Here is a 16,709-nt window from a genome sequence, read left to right as displayed (position 1 = left end):
TTCAGACATGGTTAGAGGATGGGGTTCCAGCAGTCACAGCCACCCCAACCTGCTTACCAATAATTGGCAGATTATATCCGTTTTCAGCAGAGCTGCGGCGATAAGTATCCTATTGTGAGGAAAACAACAAATCCCTCTTGTCCCAGTGTGAAATGCGTCTTGTTAGTTGATCCACCAAGCAGCTCCAGTCTAGGGATCTCTATTGTGCTTGTCCAAAACAGAAACTCGCTGTGTGAGTATAAATGGGCTTTAAAAAAAAAACAGTATCCAAGTGATTCCCTGGTTCTGGGAGCACAGAAAGACTTAGAAAAATTTTACCAGGCTACAATAACGCAAGCCAGCAGTTGCTTCTAGCCTAATGCATGCTCCATTGAACGTATTCTCTACTACACATACATTCTCCTATAACCAAATCCAATGATGTAGCGTTTGGAACGTTCTGTGTTCTGCATCTTTTGTAAACTGCCCTAAACTATCCTCTTGTGACTGGTTTCAAATTCATTGTTTTAACTTTCTAAATGAAACTTTATTTTAAAAAAAACATTGAATCCTGTATGCTATAAAGATGATTGCACAAATCACACTCTGCTGTAAGCTGAGCGGCTGTGGCACAACGAGATTTTTCTTGAAATATGTATGAAATTGTGGGTGCTCCCAATGTACCAGATTTCACAGTGAGCCGCATCTTGCAGAATTATGGACCCTACAGCATAGGTTTGTACCTGAGACAAGTTTATAAGCCGTTACATAAAATCAATTGTAAGCTCTAGGAACGTACTGTAATGAGGTTGTGCTAGCACAGAAAGCTGTACAGTGGAGAATACAACTTGTGCTGCTATTTATTTCTACATATTGGACTTGTTAACAAAATTGAAGTTCATGAGATAAAAGGGGCAGCAGCAGCATGGATACAAAATTGGCTATGGGATAGAAAACTGAGTTGTGGCGAATGGCTGTGTTTCGGACAGGAGGGAGGTATACAGTGGCATTCCCCAAGGTTCAGTACAAGGCTACTGCTGTTTTTGATATGCAAACTTGGACTTGTGGGTACAGGGCACAATTTTGAAATTTGCAAATGGCAAGAAATTTGGAAGTGTAGTAAAGAGTGAGAAAGATAGTAATAGACTTCAAGTGGACATGGGCGGATACATGGCAAATGAAATTCAATGCAGAAAAGTGTGAAGTGATGAATTTTGGTGGGAAGAATGAGGAGAGACAATATAAGCTAAATGGTTCAATTTTAAAGGGGGTGCAAGAAGAGCATGACCTGGGGGTATTGGTGCACCAAATCTTTGAAGGTGGCAGGATAGGTTAACAAAGCAGGTAATAAAGCATATGGGATCCTGGGCTTTATAAATGGAGGAATAGAGAACAAAAACCAGGAAGTTATGCTAAACCCATATGAAGCACTAGTTCAGCTTCAGCTGGATCTGAAGTGCGTGCGAGCTCAGGGATGTGTGCGGGCACGCACCTTAGGGGGAACCGTGCCCACCACCGTATCAGGCAGTGCATTCCAAGGAAGGACATGAAGGCTTGGGAGAGGATGCAGAAAAGATTTGCTAGAATGGTCCCATGGATGAGGAGAAGCTGGGGTTGTTTGCCTTGGAGCAAAGAAGGCTAATAGGAGATTGGATACAGGTGTTTAAAATCATGAAGGGTTGAGATAAGAAAAACTGTTTACAATGGCTGACGGGTCGATAACAAGAGGGCACAGATTTAAGATGATTGGCAAAAGAATCAGAGGCGATATGAAAAACTTTTTTACACAACGAGTTGTTAGTATTTGGAATTCACTGCCTGATATGGTGGTGGGCGCTTGTTCCCTCTAAGGTGCGTGCCTGCGCGCACATCCCTGAGCTCACGCACACTTCAAATTTAAATGCTGTGCAGAGAACTGGACAGCTGGAGCAGGGGAGGGGCCCAACACACAATGGGCCGTCATTTGAGAGTCTTGCAACCTCGGAGCCGATCCCAATTGGAAAGTTACACAAGAGTTGGGGCAGCAGCCACATGATGAGGGAAAGGCGAGGGGTTGGTTGTGTTGGCTCGGGAAAGTTCCATGTGCTGTAAGCAGAAGCTGTAGTGGAGCCGCACTTGGCCGGTTGTCATGGTGATGAGGGCAGCGTGCCCCTCCTTTGGCGCCACGGTTTCGGGCCCTGTGTTACACAAGCTCCGTGGTCCCCACGGAGTAAATCGGAGGGGGCCCATTCTGGAGCAGGCCAGCTCAGTGCAGCCAGCCACCACTATGGGGCTGGACAAAGCTTTAAAGGGTAACCAGTAACCACGTGTACCTCATCTTATTAATTATGTTACAGGTGAGGTGAGTCGCCGAATTTTACCTGCAACAGGTGAGTAAGAAGGGACTTTGTTGCTCTCAGATGGCAGTGATATATTTTAGGAGAGGAAATGAGTGGGTGAATTTTGAGCTATATGTGAATCCGCTTTTTGAAATAAAATTATCCTACTGCAGATGGGTTTGCAAGATCAGGCTTTCAATCATTGGGTGAAGCAAGGAAGCATTCTAGCAGAAGGAAGAAGAATTGATTAACACAAGTTTAACTTGCTTTTATTTGCTACTTTTTAATGCATCCAATATTGCATCGGGGTGGATTTATGGTTTTAGTCTTGTTGCTGAAGAAAGTTATTAAAAACCTTAACGTAAAAAGTGGGGAAATTGGAGCTTACTTTTGAAAATCAGAATTCTGGCATCGGGTTTTTATTTTTAGAAATGTTGAGGCACCTCACTTTCTACAGGCTAACCCGATAAGCATATCTGTCTGCTGAAGAATTCATACCGCCTGGGGGCAATAAAGGTTGCCTTTATCAGAAACACCAGATTTTTTTTTTGTAAATCTGGAAAAATATACGGGAAAGTGATAATGTTACCGTCAACAAACTACCAGAATGGGCATGTAAATTACAAATTAATTTCCATATAGGTAAGTGTGAGGTGGAATAAGGAGGCTACCTACTCTTTGCAAAATAAAAGACTAAATGGAGTAGAGGTGCCAAAGGGTCTAGGGGTATAGATTGACAAATCATTAACAGCAGGTTAAAAAAGTCATAAAAGCTCTGGGGTTCATTTCTAGAGGAATAGAATTCAAAAGCAGAGAAGTTAAGTTAAACTTGTATAGAATCTTGTCTGGTTGTCTCATGATTTGAGACAGTGGGGTAACAATATTGCATTACTGTATATATGCTTTTAAGTGGTTGCTGTCATTGGTGTAAAAGTTGTTGGAAAAATTTGCCCACGGATGAAAAAGTCACGCTCAAACTCTCCAACCCTCTACAGTGAGTAACAGATGGGAAATTACTTCAAGACAGGTTTTGCTTTTCCTTTGGCTTGACTGGCCGGGTTTCTCTCTGGCCCCAGTTGTGACGTGATATCTAAAGAACATTATCTAATTTACATTCCAAATCTCTGCAATTGGGTTCTTTAGATAATCTATCTCATTGGGGACCAATATCTATCTTGGAGACTATTCACAGAAATGTTGGCAGACAAAACATCACATCCCATATGCACTGAAAACAATGCTGTTTTACCAACTGGGTTTCTCCACAGCCCAGCTGGACAGAGTTAATGATGACTGAATGAGTTGGTACATAAAATTATAACTTTTTCTTTGCCTGTGTAGTAGGAGATGGGAGAGGGGGGAAAGTAGCATTGCTGGTGCAAGTTTTTCCACACTTCCTATAATAGCCTACTATGTGTCAGTAGCTCCTTTTAAGGGTGTTTTTATAATGCCGAAAGGGATAACCTATTACGTGAGTTGGACCTACTTTATATGTACAGATTGTATGCAAAATTGACTCAACATTGCCATCTTACATAGAAAAGTCAAAGGGTTTACACCTTCAGTAAAAAATCTGTTTTTAAATAAATTCTGTGATTATTGGATCTCTGTATATTTGAGAGAATGTTTGTGTTGTCTTCATTGTTAAAATCAATTCTGCAATTCTGACTTCCATCTTGGGGAAAAATCTTCAGTTCTAAGTTGGATTCTATGGCATACTGCAACTATCTTTTGTGAAGTCATTTCCCATCTGCCACTTATTGTATTGCTATGGAACGGTATCAGAAGTATTATAAACTGATATTTTGTCAGTTTTCTAGCACTGCTCCATATACAGTAACTATACACAGTTCTGTTCCAAGTTCTTGTAAAACTCTGGCGTTTCTTTCTCTCTCTCTCTCTCTCTCTCTCTGGATTCGTAGGAGTTCTGGGAAACTAACCTTGAGCCTACAATCCAGAAAGAAAGAACTTGCATTTATATAGCGGCTTTCACTGTCTCATCATCTTCCAAAGGCCTTCATAGGCAATGAAGTACTTTTGAAGTATAATCAGTGTTGTAATGTAGGAAACTGTATTTTAATTACTATTCTGCCATTTTTGGAGTGGTGTGACCTGATGATTGACAATTACCTCTCACAAGTTTTTTTAATTTATTCTCAGGATGTGGCTATGTTGCCATAGCTTTGCCCATCCCTAGTTATCCTGAGAAGGTGATGGGTTGCCTACTTGAAGCGCTGTAATCCATATGGTGAAGGAGCTCCCACAATGCTGTTAGATGAGAAGAACCAGAACTTTGACCCAGAGAGTTCCAAAATTTTGACCCAACGAAGATGAAGGAACATTGATATAAATCCAAGTCAGGGCGGTGTGTGACTTGGAGATGATGGTGTTCCTGTGCACCTGCTGCCTATGTCCTTTTGGGTAGTGTAAGTCGTGGGTTTTGGAGGTGCTGCCAAAGAAGTCATAGCAACTTGCTGTAGAGCATCTTGTAGATAGTATACACTGCCGCCATAGTGTGCCGGTGGTGGGGGAGATGGATGTTTAAGTTATTGGATAAGGTGCCATTCAAACTGACTACATCATGTTCCTGACTTGTGCCTTGTAGATGGTGGAGAGGCTCTGGGGAGTCAGGAGGCGAGACACCATCATGGAATCCCCAGCTCCTACCAGCTCTAGTAGCAAGAGCATTTATGTGGCAGGTCCAATTGAGTTTTTAGTCAGTGGTGAGCCCCAGGATGTTGATGGTGAGGGACTTGATGATGGTAATGCCATTAAGTGTTAAGGGAAGGTGGTTAGACTCTTGTTGGAGATGGTCATTGTCTTGCACTTGTTGGCAAAAATATTAGCCCAAGGCTGGATGTGTCCAGGTCTTGCTGCATACAGGCATGGACTGCTTCATTATCTGAGATGTTGCAAGTGGAACTGAACACTGCAATCATCAGCGGAAAGCCACACTTCTGACCTTATGATGGAGGGAAGGTCATTGATGAAGCAGCTGAAGATAGTTGCCTCTTGGACTCTGCTTTGAGGAACTCCTACGGCAATGTTCCGGGGCTGAAATGATTGGCTTCCAATAAACTACAACAATCTCCTTTTGTGCCAAGTATGACTAATCACTGGAGAGCTTTCCCCCAATCCCCACTGACTTCAGTTTTACTACTGGTCCTTGGTGCCACTCTGTCGAATGCTGCCTTGATGTCAAGAGTAGTTACTCTTGCCTCACCTGGAATTCAGCTCCTGTCTCCATGTTTGGACCAAGGAGGATTCTGAGCCCTGTAACTGGTTAATCAGTCCTTTAAAGTAAAGTCTTTGAAAATAACTGTCTACGGATTGACACATTCTAGCTGTCTTTGATCTTTTAGGCTCTTGTAGTCTTGATGTTGTTTGACCTTGAGTTGAGATGTACTTAATACAAACCTCACTTTACTGAGTGTTCTCTATCTGCCCACACCTCAGAATTCATGAATGAACTATTGAACTAAAAAGAAATTATAGATTTGAACTAGGAGCGTCATTAACCTAGGAAATTTGTTTCCTAGCGAGAGTAAATTTATTGATATATGTGGATGCTTGAAAATGGGTTTTCTCCTTTAACAATATTGTTATAATTGAAAAATAGATGCTTCCTACAACTTTCAATTAAACACGTGTCTTACAGAACATCATATACTTTTGTTTCTGGATAGCTTCACACCATCTACATGTTATCAAACACTGCATAAGTCAGTATTTCATTCAGGATACCAAAAGAAACTGCTGTTTACACTTATGCAATCAATAGTAGCTCAAAATGGAGACAATTTTCAATTGCCACAACCAAAGTTGTACATTTGTGACCCTTGTATTGACTTGAAAATGCAGTACAGAAAGTCACACCCTCTCAAAACCATCACTTCTCATTTATCCATAATCTGTAACACGCAAGAGTTCAAGCATAAAAATCATCTCGATGCATTGATTGTAATGCTTTATGTTTTTTGAAACACCTTTTTGTTTGCACGGATATATAGCTTAGTACATCACGAGATACCCAGAGCACAGGGAGTGTTTAGAGCCTTTCAACCTAAAGTAAAGCCTCTGTAGGTCGGGTCACCAGCTCTTCACTGTCCTCCTCAGTTCATTTCATGGGCTGTGAAGTCGAGGTCTGGCTAATATGTTTGCTCAGTACTAAAGAATCAAAAGGGTTTTTCAAACTACACGTTAATTAATTGTATTCATTTTAGTTAGATTGTTAGCTATGTATATTTCCTTTTGCTTCTGAAACGTTGAGTTGACAACTAGGAAGAGCTACTTTTGAATGTTGAGCTAGTGGGAGGAGGAGAAATGGGTAGGCGAGCGAGAACTCATCTAAATAGTGCCTGCTATTGGGCTCGTGATCAAGTCAATAAAAATGACAATAAAATTATTGTCCTGGAAAGATGGAAGAGTAATTGAGAAATGTGCAAATCGAGTTTGGCTTGTCTCCCCTCATGTCCCCTAATGTTTTTACATTGTTGCAGTTTAGAATGTTAACAGGCTACAGTTAAATCTCTTAATTTAACAATGATTAACTTTTGCTCAATTACAGATGTTCCCAAACTTCTGCCTCACCCTGGCCTAGAAAAAAAGGAGGAAGAGGAAGAAGAGGAAGATTATGAAGAGGGTAGCGAGAAGAAGACATTAAGCAAAAAGAAGGTGAAGTCGGGACCTCGAACTCCAGATCCATACGCCTCAGACAACAGCAGCCTAATGTTTCCCATTTTAGTTGCCTTTGGGGTCTTCATTCCCACCTTGTTTTGTCTCTGTCGATTATGAGAGATGCAATTCGCATGTACAGTGGTGCTTGTGGGTGAGGAGCTATGTCACAGCATGGGGGCAGTCTGTTTGAAGCAGTTTGTTTCTGTTCCCTCTGTTTTCAGAATTGAGGGGGGAAGGAAGAGAAATGGTTTGTACTGACGTTTGAAGGCTTGAATTGCAATAAGTTTTTTTTTGTTAATAGATATTTGTTCCCATTTAAAGAAAAACTCCTGCAATAATTCTGAAGCATAAAATTGAAAGCCCCAAATAGTTGAATGCCTGAAGCCAGTAGCTGGAACAAAGGTGTTTCTGTTGCCTTTTAGCTACAGTTAAGGTATGGTTTAAAGGACTTGCTGATTTAGACTGGGGGAAAAATGTACCAATTGTCTGAATGTGAAGTCTGTACACCTAGTATATGAACTATTTACCATTAGCAGTGTTTAAGGAAACCCACAAGTCCACTGGTAAAACTTGAATGGAGAATTTTAAATGAAAAAGGTACTATAGGCAAATTAATGGTGATTCACTCATATATATATTTTTTGAGTCGTTCCATCCCCTCCTTTGCTATACTATGTCTACACTTGGGCACTGGCATGAAGGATTTGTTTTCTTGAATAATGAACTGTCAGTCTATTAAAACAATCTGATTTAAGCTGGTATCTCAAACCTGGATAGAAAGTGGCTGCTTAGTACTTAATGGAATGGGTATATGGGTTTGAGGTTTTGAGGGATTGTGAAAAAGTAATGTTCGTTTCACGGCATCTTCAGGTTTCACCCAGTGGTTTGATACAATGCTCAAAGATCAATCCACAATAATGTATTCCTTTCGTTGGCCTACTCTAATGGATTATAACAACAAATTCCCTTAAAATTTCAATAATAAAAATAGAAGCAATATATAGCAGTTCTGTCAGCACCTGAAAAGAAAATGTTTTACATGTGAATACTTTGTCAGAACTGAAACAGTAACCCATCTTCCCTCTTTTTAGGTATTGACAGACCTACCGTGTAGCATCTTCTGTTTTTATTCCAGATTTCCAGCATTTGCAGTTTAAAAAAAATTCTTCCTTCTATTTTCTATGTTTCCATTCTCAGGTTCCCCAGTGAAAGATATTTGAAATTGATTGTATGATAAAAGCAGCAAAACTTGAAATCCCTAAACACTGTTTATTAATACATCTTTAACAAGGCCTGTGTGAGTGACCATGTACCAGTTGTGATTACACATCTGTTCTGTTGGCAGTGCTGCCTAAAGCTTGCGTGAGGGGCACATCTATTCTGCTGTCAGCTCATGTAAAATATTTGGATCAGTTACTTGACCGATAAGCACACCCCAAAAAAAGTTAGCGTTAACTGATGTCTGTATCCTGTCTTTGTCCAGGTCCATCTAAAAGTGATTGCGCACTAGCAGTGAGGCTGAGAGTGTCAGAGCATTAACACACTCAGTCACGGAGTGGGTTTGACCCGTCCCTCCACCCGGTGCGAGCTGTGCCAACTGGGTGGTGCTGAGTGGAAGCTGCAATGTCTTCCTGAAATGGAGAATCTGAGGGAAGGATCGTACCGGGAGGTTCTTGGCAGCTGGCTACAGTGGGTAGTGTTCATGCTCTGGGAGAAGGGTTTTTACACACCTTCTTGGCAGCAGACCTGAAAATGGGAGATCGTCTTCAAAATAGTTTTTTTAAATTGTGCCATTTTTTTTTTCCCCCTCCAGTTATGCCTGCTTCCATTTTACTATAATTGTGGCCTTCTGCCTAGGCTTATCGTAAGGACAGGGCACTACTGCCAATCAGGCTTTGCTCCTACACAAAGTAGTCACTTCAGAATTCCCCCAAAAAATCATTGCACAGATGCCTACGTAGAATACTGCCTGAACCGAAATTTGAAGCCTGTAACCAACATGAACAACTTGGAGGGGGTGATGTTGGGGTTTACTGATAAACTGTACTGTTTGCATTTTACCTCTTTCAGAAGTTTAGCTTACACTTCAGTTAGACTAACAAAGAAAGGATATCGCAAGTATTTGACATTTCAGTTTTAAAACTAGGTCCTGTGGTACCTACAGAACAGTCACAGCACTCCCCCCAAAAAAAGTAAATAATTGAATGTGGAACATTTCTAGTCAGCTTATATAAATACTCGTATTTTCTTTTTTCAAGCTCCCACAAACAGAAGACACTTCACCTTTTGAAAACAATTCCAAAAAGCTACTTTTGAATTGTGGAAAGCAAATAATTACAATACCCAAGAGAAAAACATTCAATAACCCACGTGATATTGGATGAAAGGAGAAACCCTGTAAATTGTGGACATTGACAGTTTTAATGATGGTTTATACTGCGGAAAAACCCTAAATAATTTCAAGCATCATGCATAGCTTGAACCTGTGTTCACAAGGAGGCTTTAACTATTTCTTTTCCATGGAGGGAGGGAGGTGTGTGGGGGGAGGGGGGGTGCGGGAGGGGGGAAGGGGGGAAGGGGGGAAGGGGGGAGAGAGAGGGAGTAGAGAACAAAAAGTGCTTGAAGTTTAGAGTTGCTTGTCCCAAAGAGGAAACTGCTGTTTAACTTTGGGGGTTCAATAGATTAGATGTTTTTTTTTTTGGCTAACCTAAACCCTAAAAGATGTAGGTAGGATCTGTGCTTATGGTGTAATCTTGATTTTTGTTTGTGTGTGTGTGTGTATAAATTTTGTTTTAATTTGTAGCTTGGCTTTTATTTGGAGCTCTCAGGAATGTGGGTTGAGGGTATGTTTGTATTAATTTGCACTCTCTGGTGGTTTTAATCAGCAGTATATAACGAGAAGGGGGAAGATAAGAGATATTTTTATGTCACATGTATTCCGATGCGTGAAAGACTGCATTATAGGCCCTGAATAACAGTACATGTAAAGTACTTAACCTGTCAAAGCAGGGTTTTCTGCCTTTGGACAGAAATATTTGTGTGCTGTGCACCAACTACAGTGTGCTTTAATTTCTTTCTGGAACTTTCCTTCCTTTTTAGTTTTATTTTTTTGATTGAATTGTGTTTGTGCCAATGCAGCAGTGATCATATTGCCAACTTCACCAGACAAACTTACCTATTAACATAACCTACAATGGTGGAACAGACTATCCCAGGGAGCAACGCTTACCAGTAGGATTGGGGGAACCGTCGCCTTCATGTACCCCCCTCACTGGGAGACGTGGCTTCAGTTAGCCGAGATTAATATAAGTTAGTTAAAATATTTCATTTCAATAGGTTAGTTATTAAACCTAATTTTTTTTGAAGAAAAATATTGGTATGACTGGTTAACATGAATTGATAATGAAGAAATATTGAGGTTTTAATAATGTGTGCATCCCTGGAATAATTACCCTATTCCTAACAGTAACTTTCAGTTGCTCAAAAAGAAACAAAGAGAAATTCTTCCTCAAATTTTTCTTTTGCAAATTTATTTTCTTCCCAATATATGAAGTGAGTTCAGTGTTGCATTTACTGCCATCCCATCTTCCACCTGTCCCTACCTGTGGAAATGTGGTCTCCCAGGCCTACTGGTAAGCCCCATTTCTGTAAAACGATCTCAGAACTCTGAGATCCATGAACCTGTGCATAGTGTGGTGTCTGCTAATGGTTTATGCAATTATTGCACAGAAAACACATTGTATTGAGCCTGCCTGCTTAGAGCAACTGTTATCGAATGTCTGGAAATCTCTACATTCACCAAATAGCAACAAATTGTGCTCTGTTGCCATTACTTTTTCTGCAGTTTGGAAATAAAACTTTATTGAAACATGTTTTAGTTCCCCCACCCCCCCTTTATGATCTGCCTTCTATAGAAATGTAAGTACTTTGATAAAGTTTGTGTAACTATACTGTCTCGCATTAGCTACTGATCTTCCGGTATCTCCTTTGTGTGGGTAAGTTGGACAAAACCTTTTTCTATAAATTTGGGTACAAAGTAATCATGGTGAAATCAGTTGCAAGTAAATTTGTGCTTTTCTGGGTCAACAATTACACCGTGTTTGTAGCCAGAAGACCTTGAGGTTAATCAACAAAATAATTTTGAAAGGACCAAAGAAAATAAATTGCTGTAATAAATGCTTACAATAGTCTTCAAAAAGTGCAATGCTCAGCATCTCTTCTCGCACAGAATTCCTGCCACTGTATGTGCGAGCCACAGGTGCAGAACGTCCAGCCTATGTTGATACCTACTGTAATGTATTTGCTTCATGGGTTCTTTTCTTAAGAATTCATAGCAACACATTACTATTAAGAACTAGTTGGTTTATTAGCAAAAGGTTTAACAATCACACTGCACATTACCAGTTCATCCGCCAGGTTCACAACCACCTGCCTCATCGTGGATCCCCCAAACCCAACTGGCTGGGGTTTTATTGAGTCTTATGAACATCATGTGACTGGCTAAGCCACTCCCAACTCAACAGCTCTACAAACCTGTGAACATACTCACCGGTGCATACATTACACCTATATCATGCGGCTATGTGTTGGAACTGAAGTACAGCAGTATACTGACATTGAGATTTTGAGGCTTTAATGCTGATTTTGGAATCGTTTTTTTTTTCTGGGGTAGTTATCCTGTTTAATCCTAAAATCAGAACATAGGACCAGAAGTAGGCCAATCAGCCCCTCCTGCCTGTTCTGCCATTCAATTAGATCATGGCTGATCTGTACCTCAATTTCATTTATCTGCCTTTGCTACATATCCCTTGACACCCTTACCTATCAATCCCCGTCTTGAAAGCCTAAATTGTCCCAGCATTCACTGTATTTTGGGGAAGAAAGTTCCAAATTTCTACTAACCTTTGCGTGATAAGGTGCTTCCAGATTTTGAGAAGATTTAGCTGTATGGAATAATGGCTAATCTGCAGTAATGTGTTGCTTGTATGTTCTACTTATAATGGAGTTCATTGGCAACTCGAAAGATGTATTTTGTAACTGAAAACCAGTCTGACCTAGACTTGGATTGAAATCTCACCTATCCGTAATGCAATCTGATCCTTGAAATCTCCCCTATCCCTAATAGTGTGATCCAACATTGAATTGCCTCTAGCTGTTCTCCCAAATCTTAAGTGGTGTTCTGTTGCCAAAAAAGGTGTCTGAATTTGGCAGATCTATCTGTCATCATACATCAGAGTGCCAAAAAAGCTTTGCAAAATGAATTGTGAACAAGAAATGCTTTCTACTCCTGCATTTGGTGAGTAGTGCTTTCTCTCTGCTCTCTCCTAAAGGTGGTGGATGATCCATGCAAGTGGACAGTTCCACAGGTGCTACCAGTTCCCTGCTGCCTGCTGCACATGTCCAACCTTTATGTAAAAGCTCTGACGTTGAGTGTCAGCAGGCACTTTGACCATAGGGGAAATGGCATCACGGCTAAAGTCCCCATCCAAGTCCACACACGTGTACTTAATAGCAGGGGTTCACAGGATAAACCAGCAGGAGCGAGCATTGTGGCTCTGCCGGGCCCTCTGTACCCCATGCGCGCTGCCACCATTTATAGCACTGACTAGGAATCAAATCTGACATTTCCTGTTGGCTTTGTAATGCCCCATGTGGTGGATTTACGCACTGAACCATTGGGAGAGATCTGCTGAGTAGCATTTAATTCCTATCCTGAAGCAAAATGTATTTTTCACCATGATTCTAATAGAAAGGAGCCCTGTTCCAAGTACTGTATCCAGTATACTTTTTGCAAATAAAAACAAAATGCTGGAAATACTCAGCAGGTCAAGCAGCATCTATGGATAGAGAAGCAATCAACATTTCAGGTCAATGACCCTTCGGCAGAACTGGAAACAGTTAAGAGATAAAACCGATTTTAAGCAAGTGCAGGAGCAGGGAAAGGGGGAGGGGAGGAAAGAATAAAAGTGAAGGTCTGTGATAGGGTGGAACGCAGGAGTGATTAAATGACAAAAGGTACAAAGCAAAAGGAGATGGTAATGGACCAATAAAGAAACAAAAGATGAGTCTGAGAGGTGTAAATGGGAATGGCAGAATCAACAGCTGCCATGTGGGAAACAATAGTGGCAGAGATTCTGGTCTGAAATTGTTGAACTCAATGTTGAGTCCAGAAAGCTGTACAGTGCCTAATCAAAAGATGAGGTGCCATTCCTCGAGCTTACGTTAAGCAGCTTTGGAACAATGCAAGAGGCTGAGGTCAGAGTGAGAGTGGAGCAGAGAATTAAAGTGACAGTCACCGGAAGCTCGGGGTCATGTTTATGGACTGAATGGAAGTGTTCTGCAAAGCGGTCATCCAATCTGTGTTTGGTGGTCTCAATATAGAGGAGACTGCATCTTGAGCAGCGAATGCAGTTCACTGAATTGCAAGAAGTACAAGTAAGTTGCTGTTTCATCTGGAAGGAGTCTTTGGGGCCCTGGACAGTGGGAAGGGAGGAGATAAAGGGGCAGCTGTTGCATCTCCTGCACTTGCACGGGAAGGTGCCGTAGGAAGGGGTGATTTGAGGAGTGGACCTGTCGGAATGCTGAAAGGGGAGGGGAAACTGGTAGTGGGATCACGCTGGGAAAAACAGGCTGGTCCGTTGAATGTTGGTGGGGTTAAAGGTGAGGACGAGGGGAACATGCATTTCTGGATGGTGCACATTGTTACTACAATTAGGGAGTATTCAGCACTGAAACCACAGTGAAATATCCACAGGTTTAGACAACTACACAATATAAAGCTAGTATTTCCTTAACTGCCAGTGTCAATGGCACTTTACCATTTTGTGTTTTTGCTACCTCCTTACACTAATGAATACTTTAAAGGATCTGCAAGCTGGTGCTCTTGGTAGTGGTTCCAATTTTGTCAAAAGTACAACAAATAAAACAAATTGGAAACAATGGAATCACATTCCTGAAACCCCACCTGAGCTACTGTTGGGCTGACTGCTTCGTCTTGTCATCCACTCTCCCCATTCACTTCTGTTGCCGGTCCCTGCTTCCCATTTAATGTGCAGCAAATAAGAGACAATAGTCACAAAGACTAGAGAAACTTTGGCTTTTTAGTCTTGAAGGGAGGTATCTGAAAAAATGATCTGGTAGAAGTATATAAACTAGTGAGTAGTGACAAGGAAAAGGTAAATCCAGAAAATTACTTTCAATTAGATTATGAGAATAGGACAAAGGATCACAGATTGAAGCTAGTGAGTGTGAAATTTGGGATAGGAAGTTTTACACACTGACCAATATATGGAATAAATTCCCAAAAGAAGTAATGAGAGCTGGAAACCCAGGAATCATTTAATCAATTGGATGGTGCAATGGGGAGATTTTAGCGTCTTTCTGGATGGATGAACTAAGATGGATTAAATGGTGCTCCTCAACTAATTATTTTGTGATTTCAGTTAAGGATTCATTGGACAGTGTTAATAATTCAACAGGACTGTGTGGGGCATGAGCCCATTGTGCAACACTGCCTATGTATTGCCGTGTGTTAGCTACGCATTCGGGCCGTAAGAATGGCTGGTGATTTTTAATTATTCATTCTGGCGCTATGAGCATGGCTGGCATTTATTGCCCATCCCTAGTTGTCCTTGAGAAGATGTTGGTGAGCCACCTTATTGAACCTCTGCAGTCCATGTGGTGTAGGTGTTCCCACAGTGCGGTTAAGTAGGGAGTTCCAGGATTTTCACTCCGCGAAGAAGGGACGGCGATACGTGTCCAAGTTGGGAGGGTGGGGAACTTGGAGGTGGCGTTGTTTCCATGTGCCTGCTGTCCTTATCCTTCTAGGTGATAGAGGTTGCGAGTTTGGGATATTCTGTTGAAGCCTTGGCGAGTTGCTACAGTTAATAGTAAATACTGCAGCCTCAGCGCATCATTAGTGATGAGGGTGGGCTGCCAACCAAGAAGGCTGCTTTGTTCTGGATGGTGTCAAGATTTTTGAGTGTTGCAGCTGCACCCATCCAGTCAAGTGGAAAGTATTCCATCATATTCCTGACTTGTGCCTTGTGGGTGAGGGAGAGGCTCTGGGGAGGGAGAGAAAAGAAATGTCACCCTATTGTAGTGAATGACTCTTCTGAGCTGGGGGTTCAGAAACATTGATTGGGACAAGTGCAGCGTATTTTCGTGTTGACCGAGTCTGCGCTATACCAGACTTGGGAATGATTGCCTGGAATCCACAACAGTTCCATTCCCCAGTGCTGACTTCTCCATAAGCATTTTTTTTTTTGGTCAAAAAGTAATGGATTTATTGTACGTTAAAGTGGAGGGAAGGATATGTAATAACAGGATCCTGCATCTATATAGCACTTTTAAGGTGCTTCAGAGGCGTGAACAGAAAAAAAAATGGTCACTGAGCCAAAGAAGGAATAGGAGAGGTAGATTTTAACAAGGTTCTTAAAGGAAGAAAGGGAGGTGTATATAAGCGGAATGGTATATGGAGGTAATTCCAGGGTATGGGGCTTAGGCGGCTGAAAGCATAGCTGCCAATGATGGGGTGAAAGGAGTAGTAGCTGCACAAGAGGCATGTCAGAGAAAGTGAGATTTGAGGATGGGGGGGGGGGAGGAGTGTGGGGGCATTGTACGACTGGAGAAGGTTCCAGAGATAGGAGGGACAAGATCATGAAAGGATTTAAACAGGCAGATGAAACTTGAGGAACCAGGAGCCTAATGTAGGTCAGCAAGGGCAAAGGTGATGGGTGAGCGAGACTTGATGGATAGGATACGGGCAGCAAAGTTTTTGGATGAGCTGCAGTTTATTATGTTAAATAATTCTATTAAAATAGACGCTTTGTACTGTGCAGCAATGAGTTAGAGGCTGTTGGGTGGGTCTGAGATGATGATGATCACAAAGAGAGCAAAACTTTTAGATAATCGCCTGGAATTTCTGCAGAATTTGGTGCAACCACCAGAGAAACGGCTAAAAACAACTATTTCTGAAAACTTTCCAGTGTTTTTGCCTGAGTTACAGGGGAAGATTGGGAGAACCCCATGGACATTTCACACCAGGAGAAAAGAATTTCAATATGGTTACAAGCTAAAATCTTGGAAACTTTCCACAACTCTATTAGCCTGATGCATGTTTGACAAATGTTGCAGCGTAACTGATGGCAGATATTAAATGGATCTGTTTCTAATTCAGGCACAGCAGTAACTATCCATGCCCTGAAGGAGAAGCAGTGCAGTGAAGGTGAGTGCTGATTGAGTGTGGTTAATTTACGTGGCAGTAAGTTTAATGTGAAGCCAGTTTTCTGAACTTGTGCACTAATTAGAGCCAAGTGATGTGGAATTTTCTGACCTTTAGAAATGGGTAGTGGCTTTGTCAGGGAAGGAGGAAGAGCCAGAACAGTCGGATCCTATTTTCAGCTCTTGATGTCGCGCACAAGTGATGCTGTAATATCACCACATTCTCATAGAATAGTCCAAGACAGAAAGAGGCCTTTCGGCAAATCTAGTCTGCGCTGGATTACATAGAAAATAGGTGCAGGAGTAGGCCCTTCGGCCCTTCGAGCCTGCACCACCATTCAATATGATCATGGCTGATCATGCAACTTCAGTACCCCATTCCTGCTTTCTCTCCATACCCGTTGATCCCTTTAGCCGTAAGGGCCACATATAACTCCCTTTTGAATATATCTAACGAACTGGCCTCAATAACTTTTTGTGGTCGTGAATTCCACAGGTTCACAATTCTCTGAG

At 41.6% G+C, this 16,709-nt stretch overlaps 1 protein-coding gene across 2 annotated transcripts in view; it reads left to right on the top strand.

The window, feature by feature from the left end:
- mlec (malectin) overlaps positions 1 to 9,502 on the top strand; it is a 58,417-nt gene extending 48,915 nt beyond the window's left edge. Inside the window, exons 5-6 of one of the 2 annotated variants that reach the window (XM_070886305.1) lie at positions 2,316 to 2,348; positions 6,865 to 9,502. In XM_070886305.1, the coding sequence (XP_070742406.1) occupies positions 2,316 to 2,348; positions 6,865 to 7,091 (260 nt within the window). In that variant the 3' untranslated portion in view covers positions 7,092 to 9,502. The remainder of the gene's footprint in view (positions 1 to 2,315; positions 2,349 to 6,864) is intronic. The other variant, XM_070886306.1, reaches the window with a different exon arrangement.
- The last annotated feature ends 7,207 nt before the right edge of the window (positions 9,503 to 16,709 follow it).

Source organism: Pristiophorus japonicus, chromosome 8 (genome assembly GCF_044704955.1).
Source record: "Pristiophorus japonicus isolate sPriJap1 chromosome 8, sPriJap1.hap1, whole genome shotgun sequence".
Lineage (NCBI taxonomy): Eukaryota > Metazoa > Chordata > Chondrichthyes > Pristiophoridae > Pristiophorus > Pristiophorus japonicus.
This window is presented reverse-complemented; position numbering and strand designations above follow the sequence as displayed.